This window comes from Hemicordylus capensis, chromosome 16, assembly GCF_027244095.1.
Source record: "Hemicordylus capensis ecotype Gifberg chromosome 16, rHemCap1.1.pri, whole genome shotgun sequence".
NCBI lineage: Eukaryota > Metazoa > Chordata > Lepidosauria > Squamata > Cordylidae > Hemicordylus > Hemicordylus capensis.
In genome coordinates this window covers 17,167,661-17,184,661 of record NC_069672.1, presented here as the reverse complement: position 1 = coordinate 17,184,661, position 17,001 = coordinate 17,167,661, and the positions used below count along the sequence as shown (strand labels likewise).

The 17,001-nt window shown below is 66.7% G+C and overlaps 1 protein-coding gene across 3 annotated transcripts; it reads right to left on the bottom strand.

Moving 5' to 3' along the window:
* Positions 1-2,486: 2,486 nt before the first annotated feature.
* On the bottom strand, positions 2,487-16,991 carry LOC128338680 (protein DDI1 homolog 2). Of its 3 annotated transcripts, XM_053281430.1 has the most exons (10): positions 16,666-16,989; positions 11,751-11,880; positions 11,072-11,338; positions 10,703-10,829; positions 10,049-10,176; positions 9,468-9,596; positions 9,266-9,369; positions 8,182-8,371; positions 5,854-5,915; positions 4,289-4,429 (listed from the first exon to the last, which is right to left on the bottom strand). In XM_053281430.1, exons 1-9 carry the CDS (start codon positions 16,801-16,803, stop codon positions 5,899-5,901), a joined length of 1,230 nt encoding a protein of 409 aa, XP_053137405.1. In that variant the 5' UTR covers positions 16,804-16,989; the 3' UTR covers positions 4,289-4,429; positions 5,854-5,898. The 3 variants fall into 3 exon arrangements, with proteins under 3 accessions (XP_053137403.1, XP_053137405.1, XP_053137404.1); XM_053281428.1 differs by lacking the exon at positions 5,854-5,915 and having other exon boundaries at positions 2,487-4,429; positions 16,666-16,984; XM_053281429.1 differs by lacking the exons at positions 4,289-4,429; positions 5,854-5,915 and adding an exon at positions 7,093-7,298 and having other exon boundaries at positions 16,666-16,991.
* Between the last annotated feature and the right edge of the window lie 10 nt (positions 16,992-17,001).

The following is a 17,001-nucleotide window of genomic DNA, read 5'->3' as shown; positions in this document are numbered from 1 at the left end:
CCTTCCTTTCCAGTCACGTTTGCCTGTACCCTGAACGCCCCTGTCGGCAGCAGCCCTGCTGGTTCAGCCCAGAGAGGCAGCAGAAGCGGCTTCTCCGCTTGCTCAGCTGGGCCAGGCACCCACGAGAGCAGCTAGTCTGCACCCACCGCAAGTTTTCAGAAGAGCGGAAGCGAGCAAGAGCTCCTGGCGCCAACTCACAAAGACAAAGGGAGACCTTTGCGAGGGGCCGGCCCTCCTCAGCACTGCTCCCTCTGACAACGGTCGACCGGCGGCAGGGTGCCAAAGCCCACAGGCCAGGGAGACGGCCCCGGACGCTGCAGGCTGACACAGGATACGGCCCCTGCCAGAGCTGCACGCAAGGGACCCCAGGCCAGTGCTCAACAGCGTCAGGGATGTGTGAAGTGGCTCCAGATCCACCACGGGGTTCCTTACGCCGCCAGCACACAACTCCCACAAGGGGCTGTGCTTGGCTGGGAGAGAGCCAGGGAGCCCCTCTGCTCAGAACCCCCAAACACGACCCGCTTGGGGCAAGATCCCCCTCCAGCAAATATTCAAACCGACAGAGGGCGGCTGTTTCCGCAAGTGGGAGAGGCACGCTGGATGACCTTCTGTGCCTGGAATACAAACGCGTCGGTGGGGAAGGTTTCCGCACACCTTGGCGTCCATCGCCTTTGGCGCAGGAAATGCTCCCCACCTTCAGCAAAAACACACACACACATGCAAAGAGCCAGCCACTCTCGCCCACTGCCCTGCCTGGTTTCAAGGCTAAGCACCTTGGGAAGGAGCCCCTCTTGGTTAGAAGCGGCAGGGAGCAGCGCAGGGCAACACCTGTATGTAGGGCCAACAAGGCTATCAACGCCGCAAGCCAGCTTCCGAGCGCCACAGAACGCTCCTGCAAGCCAGATGTTAGGAAAAGGCCAGAGAGAGGCCTGGACGTGGCAGGAAGAAAAGCCCCGGACCCCCCCTCCGCCAGAGGGGAAAGGCATTGCCCGGGAGGGACCACGCGGGCGCAGGAGAGATGCAGGGGGCACCCCCAGGCTTCTGCTCTCTCTCTCCCCGAAACCGGAAAGGCCAGCAGTGACTGAGATCTGCCTCCAGCGCTGCTCGGGCCACCCTAGTCCCTTGCGGGGGTTCCCACGGAGGCAAGTCGTGGCTGTCCTGGGATTCTAGGTGGCGCAGGACGCCCCTCACCTCTGCTCTCTGCCTGAAGGCAGATGGGGAGGACTGCCAGCCTGGGCACGGTCTGCGGGGCTGGGCCTTCTCTTCTCTCCCCCTCCTCCTCTGCGCAGCTCAGCTCTTCTGCACGGGCTGAACCACACCGTCCCCAGGAGAGGCATCCTGGAGCTGCCGGTGCGCTGCCCTTTCCCAACTGTGAGCAGAGAGCAAGGCAGGAGGAGGGGAGGGAGCGTCTGTCCAGCAGCCACAGGAGCCACAAGCGCGCCCCTGCACAGCTCCGGTGAGAAGAGCCGGCCCCGTCTCCCAGCCTAGGCGGGGGCTCTTCTCCCAGGCCCAGCCCCAGCCCCCTGGTTCTGCTTCACACCCTCCTGTAGTGCCCCCACGAGGGAGGGAGGGAGGGAGGGAGGGGGCCTGGGTCCCACAGACAATCCCAGCCCGGCCGTCCCCCACTCTGCCCAGCCCTGGCTCAGCTCCACTGCCGCCCCCCCAAGCCTCACACAAGGACAACTGGGATGGGCCGGGCACAGGCGCGTTTGGGCAGCTTTGCTCTTTGTATGCCGCCAACAAAGGGGGCCCGGCTCGGCCCTGGGGGCCCGGTTCAGCCCCCCCCCCGGGCGCTCAGAGGGCCTCCCTACACCTCCAAGTCCCTTGTCTGGCTGCTCATCAGTAAGACGGATCAATTCCCCGGCCACAACAGCTCCAGGAACCCAGCAGCCCAAACCCCTTCCAAGCTGCAAGCCAGCAGGAGACGGGCGTCCTTGAGCAGAGGGTCCTTGGAGGCCCAGGCCAGGCGAGGAAGCCCGAGCATCCGCGGCAGAGCTTGGGGGGGGGGCGGGGCGGGGGGAGCTCTGGCGGCCGGGCTGAGCCCCTCAGCAGAAGCACAGCCACCTCCTGGGCTTTGCCCTCCCCGGCGGCTCTTGCACCGGCCTGCCAGCTTCCCTGCTCCACTCCTGGCTGAGCAGGGCGCCGGTTCAGGCCACGGCCACACGAGAAGCTTCCCACTAGAAGCAGCAGCAGCGGCTGCTGCACCGCCTCGGCTGAAGCCCACGTGAGAGCTGGGCGCCCACACACCCCATTCCTGCTCGCGCCAGGTCCCAGGAGGACTGGGGCCCACCACAGCGCCGGCTTCTCCCACCCCCAGCCCTCCTCCTCCCCCTCTGCCCTAAAACCAGATGATTAAACAGACTCTCTTTATTCCGTGATCATCACCATAATTAAAAGCGATTGCGTTAAGACATTACCCGAGTTGGTTTTTCACGCCCCCCCCCCCAAAAGGCCTCAATTCAACAAGGGAGACAGACAGAAGATACTTTGGCTGAATAGAAAGGATTTTACTTTTCTCCTTTGAGAGTCTGGCCAAATAACCGAAGCAAGGCGCTCTGTGCTGCGGAGAGAGACTCCGCTGGAAGGAAATACAGACCAGCGGTCCTGCCATCTACCGTCCGGCTCTTCTCTCGGGGTTACGTAGGAACGACAATGTTCTTGGCAAGCAGGAGGAGGAGCGCCAGGTCGACGTTGCCCCCGGCATGCTCCAGGGCCTCTCCGGCTTCCTGGGCCGTGAAGCCGGCCCCCACAATCCTAGCGATGTCCACAGCGGGGGAGACTGCAGGGCCAGCACCGGGAGAGCGGCCAGGCGGGGGCGGCCTCTGGACATCCGTGCCGGCGGAGGCGGGCATTCCCGGGTCTCGGGGGAAGGAGCTCCAAGACGCCTCGTCGCGCGGTGCGAGGTCAGGGGAGAGCGACGGGACCTGCCCAGGCGTGGTGCAGCCTGCCGCCCGGCCAGAGGAGAGACGGGGAGGCAAAGTTCCAGAGTCTTCACCGCACCGCCGCTGGCTGGAGGCTGCCGAAGGGCCCGGCCAGTCAGAGCGGCCCAAGTCTGAAGGCTCCTGGATGACCAAGGCTCCCTGTGCAGAGGTCAGCTGGCGCATCTCTTGCATGTCAAAGCTCCCCAGTGGAGCCTCAGCCGCCCGCCCGCCCACGGCGGCCTCGAGACCCACAGATTCCGGGAAGAGCAGTTCCACCTCCCGGCTGTCCAGCTCTGGCCCTTCCCGGGCCTTGTTTGTGGCGTGCGGGTCAGGAGCGGCCACCAGCGGAGCGCCGTCTTCCTCCCGAGAAGCGTGGTAGTCCCCTTTGCAGTTCTCCACCAGAAGCTGGTGAAGCTCCTTCAAGGCGGAGGTGAGGGACAGGCAGGGCTCTTCCGCGGGGCTGCTCAGCTGGCCTTCCGAAGATGAGGCGGAAAGGCTGGCCGCGGCCGACACATCCATCGGCCCAAACGCGAGGCTCCCGGGAGGCATCAGGCCGCTGGGGGGAAGAGGGCCAGCCGACCACGAGGCTTCGTGCCTGGACAGCTCCACCTCCATCCCGGAGCAGTCCGAGGAGTTCACCCCGGACAGCCGGACGACCCGCTTCTCCGATCGGCTGCTGGCGGCCACAAGCGCCTTCTCGGGGTCCCCTGCTTCAGCAGAGGTTTCACCCCCAGCCTGTCTGCCCAGGACGGATCCTGGCCTCCCCCCCCCTGAAGACGGCAACCCCGCTGCCCCCTCCTCAGCTTGTTCTTCCTCAGAAGAGGGGTCAGAGGCTGGCCCTTGCCGAGCGGGCAATGGAGAAATACTCCCTGTGCGCAGAGGTCCCTCTTCCCCCGGAGGGCGGTCATTTCCAGACTCCGTGTGGGGCTGGGGACCCAAGTGAAGCTGGCTTGGTTGGCTCCCTCCCAGAGGCTCTGAAGGCAGGGTTGCCTCCAGACCTCCCGTCTGTTTGGGGGCGCTGAAAGAGCGATTCCCCACTGCCTCTTCAGCAGGAGGCTCCAGGCCACGCCTAGCCTCTTCAGCACTCGAGGCCGGTAGGGCGTCCCGAGGGGCTGGCGCGGCCTCAAGGGCGTCCTGTGCAGGGAGAGACGGACGGCGGCAGGATCCGGGCCCTGCTTTCTCAGCGGGAGGAGCGTCAATGTGGGCAGAAGCAGCGTGACCAGAGCGGCTCGGCGGCAACCCAGGCAGCCCTGCCCTTTCCGGAGTGGCCGGGCCTTCCAGGAGGGAGTCCACAGACCTGACGGCTCGAGGGTGAGCAGTGGCAGCCGGAGCGCCCCCCTTGCAAGGATGGCCAACAGAAGGAGCGGAGGACGAGCGATCGAGGAGGAGCCGGCTTGCAGGGCGACTGGTCTTGGGACTGGCTTCTGGGAAACGGACGGGATGCTGAACCCCCCCAGAAGCTGGCAGCGATGGCATTCCTAGTGAGGTAGTTGCTTTGTCACTATCATCTAGATGGGGAAAGGGGGGAGAGAGAGAGAGAGAGAGAGAGGTGGCGTGAGGGCCCGAGGGGGTGCGCGGAGCACAGGCCTCTTGCGCCAGAGACACGGGCGGGGCCCGATTGCCGGAGTGGCACCAGGACCTGTGCCGCTTGGAACGGGGAGCCCCGTGGGCGTGGCGGCTGGTCCCACCAGCACCCCAAACCTGGCAGTGAAGTGCTCCTTCCACACAGCGCCTGACTGATCCGTGGCACTCTCTGCCACGGGATGTGGCGAGGGCCACCAGCTCGGTTGGCTTTCAGTGGGGCTTAGGCCAAGTCATGGAGGACAGGACTATCAGTGGCTACGGGAACGGTGCTGCAGGCCACCTCTGGGCTCAGAGGGAGGGGGCCTCCAAATGCCAGTGGCAGGAGCGAGGGTGGGCCACGGGTGGGCCACTGGAGGCTGGGCCAGGGGGGTCTCCTTGGGGGGCCTGATCCAGCAGGGCTGTTCCTAAGAAGAGTATCCTCCATGGCCCGGGGGGGTGTGTGACACATACCTGTCCTTGGGTGCCCCCCCCCAACCCATATAATGCCCAGGCCACCTGCTCATTCCATGACAAGGGGGGCGGCGGGTTTGGTACCTGCTCCTGCGTATTTCTCCCTCCCCTCCCCGTCCCTTTTGCATGGGGCCTCTTAGAAGGTGGCTCATTAGAAAAACTGCCAGCCGCCTGGGGTGACGTTTTCCAAAGGTGGTCTGTAGAGAAAGAGCCAGCGCTGAGGAGCCGCAGCCAAAAAGACAGCGGGAAGTCCAAAAACCGCAGCGAGCCAAAAATACGGGGCAAAGGACGGACGTCTTTTTAAAGAAGGGCCCAGACTGCTGCGCCATCTTCCGCTCCCCGGCCTTTCCGAGAGGGAAGAGGAGAGGGAAGGACCTTCGGAAGAGGCCCTCTTGCCAGCACGGGACCTTGGAGGCTCCACGTCCCTTGGGGCTGGGCCGGGCTGGGCTGGGGGCTCCCGACCCACAAGTGCCGGCGTGCTTTTTGCACGGTTGCCTGCAGGTCCACTCCAGGGAGCAGCGCACAGGGCTGATGAGCGGGCCTTGCCCCCACCCGCTGCCGCCGTGCTCTGGGTTGCCAGCGAGGCTCAAGGTGCCCACACAGGCTGGGCTGGGGGCGCCAGGAGGAGGCCGCCGTCCAGACCGGGGCAAGCGGCTGTCTGCTCATGGGAGCGTGCCCAGGCGGAGGGGGCGCCCCGCCCTCCCGCCAACCCTCCGGCCGCCCCGCAAGGCAGGCCAGGGCAGGCAGGCTCCGGGCCGCTTCTCCAGGGCCAGCCGGGAGCACCTGCAGCCGCCCACTCTGCGCCCCCCCTCCCCGGGCCCGCTGCTCTTCGGAGGTGGCCAGCAGGTGGGGAAGGCACTCCCGGGAGACCCCCTCGCAGAGCAAGCGCCCCAAATACCTGGTCTGTGGCCCACTCCAGCGGCAGCAAACCCACACACATGCATCAAGGCTTCTGGCGCTCTGTTTGGATTAGGAGACAAACACACCAAACGCGGGTTAGCGGGCGGCGGCACACGCACAGCCTCCTGCCGACGCCGGGGCGGCCCCCCCGCCCCCATGCTGCTGCTGCTGCTCCTCCGGGGCCGGCTTCCTCCCGAGGCGGCTGGGCTCTCTGGCTCTCTCTCAGCTATCCTGATCTCAAGGCCTCCAGCCGCCTGGCCAGAAGCGGCTTGCTCTCCGGGCAAGGGCTGGCCCGCGCCACTGCCCGACGGGGCCGGAGCTGCTCAGAAGCAGACAGGCCCGGGCGGGGCGCCTCCAGGCTAGGCGGGCTGGCTCTGCGCGCGGCCTTCCTTGCCACTCGGGCTCGCCTTCTCTCTTCCTTCCTTCCTTCCTGCTCTGTTCTTCCAGCAAGGCCAGCCGCGGTGGGGGAACCAGAAGCTTCCTGGGAGGAGGAGGAGGAGTCCCCGTGTTCAGCACTGCCTCTGGGCGACGGAGGGAATCGGGGACTCGGGGGGTGGGGTGGGGTGGGGGCTCCCTGGGCTGCACGGCTGCTCTTGTCTTTGTCTGCCGGGTTCCACGCAGGAGGCCACTTCGCACTCACTGCCTTAGCCCTAACCACGAGCCATGGCTGGCTGGCTGGCTGGCTGCCTCCTCCGCGCGACTCTCCTGCTCCTGGCTCAGCTTGCCTCTCTGCCTGCTCTTCCGGCTAGGTCCTTCCACCAGTCTTCGCTCTCCAAAGGCAAGGCTGCCGGGCTCTCCCTGACGCCTTTCGGCCTGCAAGTCTGGCATCGGCCGCTGCCGGCCCCTAGAGCTCTGCGTCTCTGTCAACCTGGGCCAAGCGTCACAGTCAGGAGGGAAGTCTGCCTGGGGGTCGCAGTGAGCATGGAACGGTGCCCTTGGCTCAGCAGGGTCCATCCTGGTTTGCCTTTGGATGGGGAAGGGGCTGCAGCCCGGGAGCCCCAGGCGGCAGCAGCAGCGGCATCTCCAGGCCGGGCTGGGGAAGACCCCTGCCTGGAACCGGGGAGGGCTGCTGCCAGCCAGGGCAGGCGCAGGCTGCAGGCCCCACCTGCGCACCTCTTGCTGGGAGGGGGCTGAGGGAGGAGAGGACTGCTGCCCCTCCAGCTGGAAACCTCTCCAAGGGCCCCCCAGGCGAGAGAGAGGCCAGGAAGGTCTCAAGAAAGCTCAGGACTGAGCCGGCTCTGGTCATCCAAGAGGCACTTTAATGGCAGAAGAGAACACACAGGCGGCCACCGCCTTGCTGCTGCTGGGGCCACGTGGCTGGAGGCTACAGGAGGACGCAGAGGGCCCTGCGGACCGAGTCCTGGGAAGTCCGGCGACACCTCCGAAGGCTCCGGCCTGCCTCCCGCCCTCTGGCGTGGCGCTCTTCAAAGACTCCCGCGGCAGCTAGCGTTGTTCCCGGAGGAAGGAGGATGGCAAGAGAGCTTCAGTCGGGATGGGCGGCAGGGGTGGCCGTGTGCAGATGGCACGCCAGCTGGCCCGAGACCCCGCGCATCTCACGCGGACGCTGCCACGCACCCTAGCCTGCTTGGCGAGGGGGTCAAGGCGCCTGATTTGGGCCCAGGAGGGAGCCCAGCTGGGGCCTTCCGGCTCCAAGTGCGAGAGCCAGCACTCCACCGCAGGCTGGGCATGGCCGGGCAAGAGCCGAGTTCAAATCTGTTGGGCAGCCCGGGGAAAGCCGCCCACCGCCCAGGGTTCTTGCCAGGGGACGCACCCGACTGAGCGGCTGGGCGAGGGGGATGCAAACAGAACAAGCAGCGACCCTGGCAAGGAGGGCCAGGCCTGGGCTCGGGGCTTTGGCCATCCAGTCGGGACTGAAAGGAGGCTGTCACCCCAGGCGTGTGCTTTTAAGTGCACAGGCATGAGGGCAGCAGGGGGACTGGCAGGTGAGGCGGAGCCCAGGAAGGAGCCCTCCGTCCACGCCTGCTCTCCTTCCTCGGCCACGTTTCTACGCCCCGCTCCCACAGACTCGAGGAGATTCCTCGCCCAGGCCCACCTTCCCAGGCAGGACAGGACTGGGTGCCCGCCCCGCCCCCCCTAATCTCAGCAGATCCACAAATACCCCCCGCAGGAAACCGCAGCACGGAGCCAATGTGAGGAGATGTGAGAAGGGAGTCCGCGCTCGTGAGCATGCAGTGAAGCTGCCGCGAGAAGCAACAGCCTCCCCAAGAAGACGACAAAGACGAAGACGAAGAGTCACGGCCCACATGCACGCACGCACATGCGCATGCCCCCCCCCCCCGGCGCCTGCCCAGGCCCCTCGCGGTACCTGCTTCCTCGGCGGACTTCTGCAGGGCTTCGGCCAGCTCTTGGTCTGCAATCTCCTCGGGCCGCACGTCCTCCCGCCCGGGCCCGTACGCCAGCCGCGCGCACTCCGGGAGCTCCCCCTCGGGCAGGAAGGTCGTCTGAGAGCCGGTGGTGCCGATCACCAGGACGTTCTTCTTGAGGTCTATGGAGCACTGGGGGGGGCAGGGAGCCGTTACCGGGGGGGGGGGGCAAGGGGCGATGCTGCTGCGCCAGGCCCTCGTCAGCGGAGGCCCCGCCACAGGGCGCAACGCCGGCTCCTTGAGTCGCTCTTGGCCGCTCCGGGCACAAACAGCCAGGAGGAGGAAATTGACGCCTGGAGGAGCGCAGGGCCAAGCCTCCCCCGTCGCTGGCCAGTGCGAAGGGCCTCGGCACGGTGGCCCTGGGGTGAGCCGGCGGGCTGGGCAGACCGAGGCCCCAGCCCAGGAGGGACTCTGCCCTCGCCTGGAGGGCGCAGAACCAAGCGGCTTCCTCTGAAGGGAGGGAGGGGCCGAGTCCTCTCTGGAAGACCCCGGGCTGGGGGTCTACTCATGCTTCAAGCAGCTCCCGGGTCTCCCGCAGGCAGGAGGGGCAACGGCTTCTGTTCCTGCACTATGAGCACGTCTGCTCCACCCAGGCCCCCAGAATGCGAGTCGTGCAAGAGCAGGGTTGAGGGAGGGAAGCGGCAGCCCCGATGCCAACGCTTTAGCCCCGCGGAGCCGGTTTTCCTCCCCCTTGCCTAGGAGGGGAGGGAGAGGCTGGGAAGGAGCCTATATTCCGGCGGGCAGCGCCTTTCGGAGGCCCGGGAGAAGATGGGGCTCCCCTAGCCTTGCTGGGCAAAGCCCGACTCTTCTGCCTGCCCGCCCGATCTCCTCCTCCTCCTCCTCCTCCGGCTTGCCTGCCTGCCCCCGAGGCCGACTGCCCGGGCCCCCTAGCCTGGTGCTGCCCAGCAAGGCCTCCAGGGCCTCGGGCACGGCCTCAAATCCCGACGCCTGGGGCGGGAGCGGAGGTCTCGCTCGGCTGGCAGCCCCGGCCAAGACGCCCCCCCCCGCCTGGCGCGCCCGGCTCACCTGGTGCCTCTTGAGCATGTCCAGCCCCAGCAGCATGTCCATGGGCTGCTCCTCCAGGATGGAGAACGAGCAGGGCAGGAAGTCCCCTTCGATCTGGACCTGAGCTGGAGCAAGAGCAGCCGGGCCCGCGTCAGCCACAAGGACCTCCCCCGGCAGCTCGGGGGGAGGAGGGAGACCCGCCCTGCCCCACCGGGGCACCTACCCAAGTGCACGCGGCCGATGATCTTCTGGGTGCCCACGCCTTTCGCGATGCCCGCCCAGCGCCGGTCCACCAGCCGCATGATGTTGCACCGCTCGGCGCACGCCTGGCTCATGATGGTCATCTGGGCTCCTGCAGAGAGAGAGCAGCCCGCTAAGAGGCACCCCAGCCCAGCCCAGCCCAGCCCAGCCCAGCCCTTCTCCCCCCCACCACCACAGCGGGGACTCCCAGAAGAACCCCTGGAATCAGAGCGCTGGGCCACTCCACCCCGGCAGCTGCCTACTCGGGCTGGGAGCGGCTCTGGGAAATGCTGCCTCCTGGGCTCTGGCCTCTCCTCTCCATGCTGCCCACAGAGGGGCAGCTCAGGGAGGGCCTGTGATGGGCTCCCCCACATCTTGCCCTGGGGGGTCTCTTCTCCTTTCTTTCCAACGGGAGGGGCTCCTGTAGCCGGCAAGCGGAAGGGCGGAACTGCGGCGGGCCCCTCTCAGCTGGTCCGCTCTGCGGGTCTCCCTCCCCTCCCAGCTCCCGTGGCCCTTCCCACGGGAGACACACACAGCAGCCCAGGCCGGGGGGGGGACCCGCACCTGAGTCCACGAAGGCCTTCACGGGGTGCCCGTTGACCTTGCAGTTGATGTACAGCATCACCACCTGGCCAAAGCTCTCCGGGGCCTCCTCCATGGCGATTGTCATGTTCTCCTCGATGTTCTGCTGCCTGCAGCCAACAGCAGCCCCACACCGTCACCCCCCCAGTGTAGACATGCCGCCTGCCTCGCCAGCTCCAGGCCCAGACAGCTGGCGGCCCCCCTCTGGCTTGGGGCAGGAGGAGGCAGACTGCGAAGGACCCCGCTGGGTGTGAACGGACCCAGGCGGGGCGGAAGTCAATCCGGATTAACCCAGAGCCACAGGGGGACGCCCTCAACGGCACGGAAGTAAGGGGGCGGGGATGGGGGGGGGGCTGTGGCGCTTGCCAAGACACAGATGTGGGGAGTCCACCCCCCTCCCCTGTGGCTGCAGACCCTGCATGGCTCAGGTGGCAGGACTTGCCCTCATGGGGGGACCCTTTCCCACGGCTCTTTCCACACACACACCCCTGCATTGAGGGAGAGGCCTCCAAAAGGGCAACTGCCCCCACCCCACTTCCAGGCAGACCTGGAGCTGCAAAGAGGACACCCCGCCAAGGAGGGCAGGCCAACCAGGGGGGCAGGACTGCCCACCCCCCCCTCCCGGGCCTGCTCTACCTGATGTCCTCTTCGATCTTGGCCTGGGCCTCGAGGTCAAAGGGGTCCGCAGAGAAGAGGCGGATCCTCTCTTGCTCCCGGCGGGCCCGATCCTGCTGCTGCTCCACCAGCACCCGGGTGAATTTCTCTAAAGGAGCAAGAGGCACCCACCGGCGGTTTGGGTCAGGGTGGAGGAGGAGGCGGCTGCCTCCGGCGGACTTCTTCCGACTCTCCCCCTCCCCAGCCACGAAGGCCCCAGGACCCTTCCCCAGAACGAGAACCCCTCCCCCCAGGCGAGCCAGGATCAGCCCCACATGGGCAGAGGCCAAGCCGGACATCCCCCCGCCCCCCCCCCGCCCCCCGCAGAGCCAGCCAGAGGGACTCACTCACCCAGGTCTCCGCTGAGCAGGGCCTCCGCCAGGGGGGGGTTGCGCTCCTTCAGCAGGGAGAGCTCGTGGGGGTTGCCCAGCAGCATCTCCCGCAGGAGGGCCGGGTTGTCCAAGCCCTGCGGGGAAGAGGGGAGGTCGGGAGGGGACGGGTGGGGGCGGGGGGGCGGCTGCTGCTGCTGCTGTTGTGGCGGTGGCGGCAGCGGCGGCTGAGACAGCTGGCCCGACGTCCCGGGCACCGTGATGCTGCTGAAGTCTATCCTGGGCAAGCCTGCCGGGGGGGTGGGACGGGGCGGGCAGGGCATAGAAAGAGAGAGCGCTTAACAGGGAGGCACACACACACACACACACGCCCCTACCCTCTGGGCCTCCCCACCCCCCCCACCCCCGCTGCTGCTCTTCGCCCGGACTTGGCCCACAGGACAGAGGACCGGGGGGGGGGGGGGGGCGGGATGCCTGGTCCCACCCCTCCATTCAGCAACAGCGGCCTGGAATGACCTCTGAGCGCTCGCAAAGTGCCTCTCCCTGGAAAAGGGCAAATGTTCAAGGCCCAGAGACGGGAGGGAGGGCAGCCCCCTTCCCCGCCCAGAAGCCCCAAGCACCAGCCACGGCAGCTGGGGATTCTGGGAGTTGTAGTCCACACCCCCTGGGGAGCCCGCGGGGCCAGGCAGACCGTCTCTCACCGGGAAACTGGGAGGCAGGCTGCAATTCTGCGCTCTCCACCTGCTGCAGAACCACCACGTCGCCATCTTTCAAGCCATAGGAAGCCAGCGAGCGGTGGTTGTCCGTGAGAGGCCGCTCTGCGTAAATGATCTGGAAGAGAAGCGCGGGGGGGGGGGGCGATGGATGGCCGTCACGGTCCACTCCCAGGACACGTGTCCGCCCAGACCCCTGGGCTGCTGAGACAGCGGGGGCCTCCGTCGGCCAAAGAGCGGGGGGGGGGGCCCCGCACGAAAGCAGGAGGAGGACTAGAGGGGCCCCCTTCATGGGCGGCGAAGATCAGCACAGCCCGAGCCCAACTTCTACCCCCAGCCATCCCCGGCAGTACTCGGGAGCAGCTGCGTGTGCTTCACGAAGGCTGGGGGAGGCGCCCGCAGGGCGAGGGTCAGCGGAAGCGGCTGGGGCCGGACCAGTGCCCGCCCGGCGGCCAGGCCCCCAACCCATGCCCGAGTGCCAGGGGGCTGTTTGCCAGCAACCCCTTCGTACAACCGAGCGGATCGGGCCAAAGCTCCAGTGACGACCGCAGTCAGAAGACGCCTCGCAGGCTCCGGGACGGCCCACAGGCACCACCGGCCGAGGATCCACGGGAATGCAGCGCGGAGTGGGATGGACAGAGAAGGGAGGGTGGGCGGGTGCCATCTCAGGAGCCCAAACTGAACAAGGCCAGCCGGCCCTTGCTGCAAAGGGTCAGGCTGCAGGCCCCGCATCTATCGCTCGCAGAGCACCCGCTCTCTGCCTCCTCCTCCGAAGGGATCTGGGATCTCTCCCTCTCTTCCACTCACACACTCTGCAAGCCACGAGCTCCTCCGCTTTCTGGAGACGCTTCCCCTCCCAGCCTGCGGACACCGTCAATGATGTCTTGGCAGAGAGAGAGAGAGAGAGTCAGCCGGCAGCAGCCACCTTCCCCAGCTCCGCCCTCGGATCAGGATGGAGCAGAAACGCAGCAGCTCCTCCAGAAACCGCCCCCGCCCCGCACTTCTGAGCAATCGGGTCTGACGGGCACCGCGGATTGCAGGCAAGCCAGTTCCATCCCAAGAGAGACTCCGCCACCGCAGAGGGAAGGGCGAGGGCCACCCAGCCCAGCCTGCCAGGAGCCAGGATTCTCCCAGCGGGCGATTCTGAGATCTTGCCGAGTCCTCCGGACCCACAACTCCCTGCAGCCTTCTCTGCCTGAAGGGGGCAGGCGCACAGGCCTTCCCGCCTGGCACGGTCGGCCACCCCAGAGAGAGAGAGAGAAATGGGGGGGGGGAGCAGCAGCAGGAAGAAAGAAGACGAGACCAGAAGCAGGGGAGGGAGGAAGGGAGGGTGCAGGGGGGCCCTCCAGCTGGCTGCCCCCGGGCCCTGCGGAATCAGCAGCTCCTCCTGCACCCATCCCAGTCACCAGGTCCTCACGGCAGCCAGGATCGGGGCCGAGCAGCCGCCGCCACTCCAGAGCAGAGGGCAGTAAATGGGGGAGCAACGCGAGAGAAGCAGGGACCCAGGGCAGACCTTCGCCCAACGGCCTCTCCGCCCAGGAAGGAAGGAAGCAGCCCAGCCATGGAGACCAGGCAGAGAACCCACAACTGCCCCCCATCTCAAAAGCGACTGTCGTGACATACTCTGGGGCAAGAGACGGGAAGGGACAGGACAGGCGCCAAGGCCCGCTCCTTGCACCCAGGGAGGGCTCCCCTATTTCAGGCCTGGCACACCCCCCCAGAGGCAGAAAGGGGGCCTGCTGCTGCTGCTGCCACTCCGGGACTCCCGCCCGCCACAGGCGCCACCAGAACACCTTCCTCTCTGCAGCTGGGGGGGCTGCACATTTGTCCGGCTGCTCCCCCACCTCCGGGGCGGGGGGATTAATTCTCCCCGGGGGGAGCAACACGGACCACTGCTCCAAAAGCAGTTCACACTCCAGAGGGGAGTAAAGAGCAAGCGGCCCCGTCCAAAACAAGGCAGCTCTTCGGCCACAGGAACAGCACAGTCCCAGGCCCACAAACACAACACATTTTGCTGAACAGGCCAGAATTGTCACGGCAAGACGGAAACGCAGGAACAGAAGCAGCTGCCATATCCTGAGTCAGGCCACTGGTCCCTCTTGCTCAGGATGGTCTACCCAGACTGGCAGCAGCTTCTCCAGGGTTGCAGGCAGGAGTCTCTCTCTCAGCCCCCGCTTGGAGATGCTGCTGCTGCCAGGGAGGAGGGGACTTGGGACCCTCTTCTGCTCTTCCCAGAGTGGCGGCTCCATCATCCCCTCCTGAGGGGGAAGATCTTCTTCCAGTGCTCACACTTCTAGTCTCCCTTTCGTATGCAACCAGGGCGGACCCTGCTTAGCAAAGGGGGGGAATTCATGCTTGCTACCCCAAGACCAGCTCTCTTAGTTCATGCACTCCTGGGAGGGGAGCGGTTTCCTTTAATGGGCAGGGAGGGTGCCCTTTCCTGCCCTGCCGGCACTCTCCCCAAAACTGCTGGTGTGGGGCTGCAGTGTACCTCCTTGCAGCCCCGGTCAGCATCGTACCGGAAGTGGCCGGCATGCACGCAGGGGGAAAGTGGTGGGGCAGGTCAGGGCGCCCTCCCTGCCCCTGAAAGGAACATGCCCGCCCCCCCCCCGCTTCCAAACGGGTTCGGCGCTCCACAAAAGGAGCCCCGAACGGGTTCGTGCAGATCCCTACGCCAAGGGGGCCTATCTTGGGGCAGAGGCACAGCAGATGTTCTGCAGGGAGGGCCCAGCTGTTTCCACTTATCAGAAGCCAACAGCAAAGTGAGACAAGGCTCCGGGCACAGCAGCTGATCGAGCCGTTCCAGGAAAGACTGGCTGGTTCGCAGCCTGGAGCTTAGAAGAAGAAACAACTCCAGGGGTCAGTGGCTGAAAGAACAGCCGCCTCCCGGCCAGGAGAATGGGGCGAATGGAAGGCGTGAGGGCGGAAACAGGAAGAGGGCGCCAGGAGGGAGGCCCAACGGAGAGGGTGTGGATGGGGACCCAGGAATCCTGGGCTCAGGACACACAGGGCCGTAAGCTGCCTCGGTTTCCCTGCTTGCAGCCGGGCACGTGAATGGGTGCCCCTTCTGGGAGAGAGAAAGGCCGAGAGCCGCACACGTGCCCGAGAGCGCCAGGCTTCACAGACAGCCCTTGCCCGTTCCCAAGATGGCGGCAACTGGCAGAGCCCCTGGAGAACGGCAGCGCTCCAGCCGCCCTCGGAACATCTGACGCCTCCGAGCTCCAGAGGGAGGGAGGGAGAAAGGGAGGGAGGGAGCCCCCGCAGAAGCTCGTTCTCGCCTTGGACGACCACCACCGTGGGGCCAGGCAGCCCGGCAGGGCTTAGCCAACTCAGCCCAGCGGAAGCCGACATCTGAAGAAGAAGCAGAAGCAGAAGAAGGGCGACAACAAAGAGCTGGGAAAGCTCAGGCGCGTCCCTGAGAATTCGAGTTCTCCACCTTCTGAGATAAGATCATGCTCCTCGCTCACTCACCTCCCAACAGTCCCCTCCTCCCTCTCCTCCTCCTCCTCTTTCCCCCACAGTGGCACATTATAAGCCATGAGCAGGAGGCCCCCCCCCTCCCCACCACCCTAACCCCCAGCCTCCCACTCACAGGAGCCACTCCTCCCTCTCTCCCCCTCTCCTCAGGGGGCTCTTCACGGTCTTGGGCCTCCCCCCATCCCCCCCCTTGCCTTTCTAGGGCCCTTTTTGGGGAATAAGTGCTTGGCAGCTCCCTTCGGAGGACCGGGGGGGGGGGGGCCAGCACGGCCGCGGCCCCTCCGGGCTCCTGTCCAGCACCTCTCTCACTCAAACGGGCTCATGCTCAGGAGCTGCATCGCCCCAACGGCCGCAAGGATCGCTCTCTCTCTCAGGCCCCCCCACAAAAGTTCTCAAGGCACTTTGCAAAGAGCAACAGATAAAGGGCGGCCGACAGCCCCAGGCCATGGAGGGCGGCTGCTGCGCAGGGCCAGTCCCCCCCCCCCGCTGAACGCAAGAGAAGCAGCACCGCTCTGCCAGGTCTCCCTTGGCCCAGCGTGCGGGGGGGCCTCCTGGACCCCGAGTTCCAGGCCCAGGGGTCTCTCCTGGAGCACCAGCCTGGGAGGATTCCCAGACACTGATGACTACAACTCCCAGCATCCTCCCCAGCTGCAACAGCCTTTGCGTGAGGATGCTGGGAGCTGTGGCCGGCAACCTCTGGGAATCCCGCTTAGAGGGAATCCCACTGCTGGAGACAGAGGCTGCCAGGAGTGGGCCGCCGGGGAGGGCCTCCTGCAGGCCAAGCAAAGGCTCTGCTGCAGCCCCAAGGAGACCCATCTAGTCCAGCCTCCCGGGCCCCACCACCGTGGCCCCCCAGATGCCTCTGGGAAGCCCACAGGCCAGAGCTGAGAGGGGCAGGCCCCCTCTCTTCCTGCTGCTGCTGCTGGATGCCAGTGGCAGGGGGTGCCACAGGCATCCAGAGGCCAGAAGGCCCTCTCTTTTGCGGTTGCCTCTTGCCTGCTTCGGAAGCTGGCGATGGCCTAGAACATCCTGGAACATCCTGCTGGGTCCCTCTAGCTCAGGACTGCCTCCGGCACAGGCTGGCAGCAGCGGCTCTCCAGCTCCCCGTTTCAGGCTCTGGGGTCTCTCCAATCCTGCCTGGAGAGGCGGCTGCTGCTGCTGCTGCTGCCGCGGGGTGGGGTGGGGTGGGGTGGGGTCTAGGCTCTTCGGCGTGCAAGCCCAGAGGCAGAGCGGGCGCTGCCGCCGCCCCCAGAGCCCCTCTAGCGCAGGACTGCCGGCACTGACTGGCAGCAGCAGCGGCGGCGGCGGCGGGTCTCCGCGAGCTCCAAGGGGGTCCCCCCCCCAGTCCTCCCTGCAGGCAGCGGCCAGCCCAGCCCGCCCTTCTCCCCCCCCGCCCGCGCGCCCTCCCTCCCGCCCCGGTCCTCACCCGGCTCTCGGCGGCGGGGATGCCGGACTCGAGCTCGCAGAGGGCGCGGAAGTTCTGGAGCTCGAAGTCGGCGTCGACCTGCAGCGAGAAGGTGAGCTCGGAGCGGTCCCGCCGCAGGCAGAAGACCGTCAGCAGCATCGCGGAGGCAGCGCGGGGCCGGCGGGCGGGCAGAAACGGCGGCGGCGGCTGCTCGGCGGCCTGTCGCAAAACTGACGCGCAGCACGCACGCCGCCCGCGCTCCCCACCACGCACGCCGAGCCACGCCCCCTCCCTAGGGGACCAGGCAGGCAGGCCGCGCCCCGGCACCTCCGGCTTCCATGCGAAAGGTCCCCCCAC

Bases quoted from the DNA above. Each gene is read 5' to 3' on its own strand.
- LOC128338680 (XM_053281428.1), bottom strand. From the start codon at position 16,803: ATGCTGCTGACGGTCTTCTGCCTGCGGCGGGACCGCTCCGAGCTCACC. The intron at 10,177-10,702 runs GTAGAGCAGGCC...TGTTGGCTGCAG, and splicing joins AAGATCGAAGAGGACATCAG to GCAGCAGAACATCGAGGAGA. The intron at 8,372-9,265 runs GTGAGCCGGGCG...TGCCCCCCCCAG, and splicing joins ACATGCTCAAGAGGCACCAG to TGCTCCATAGACCTCAAGAA.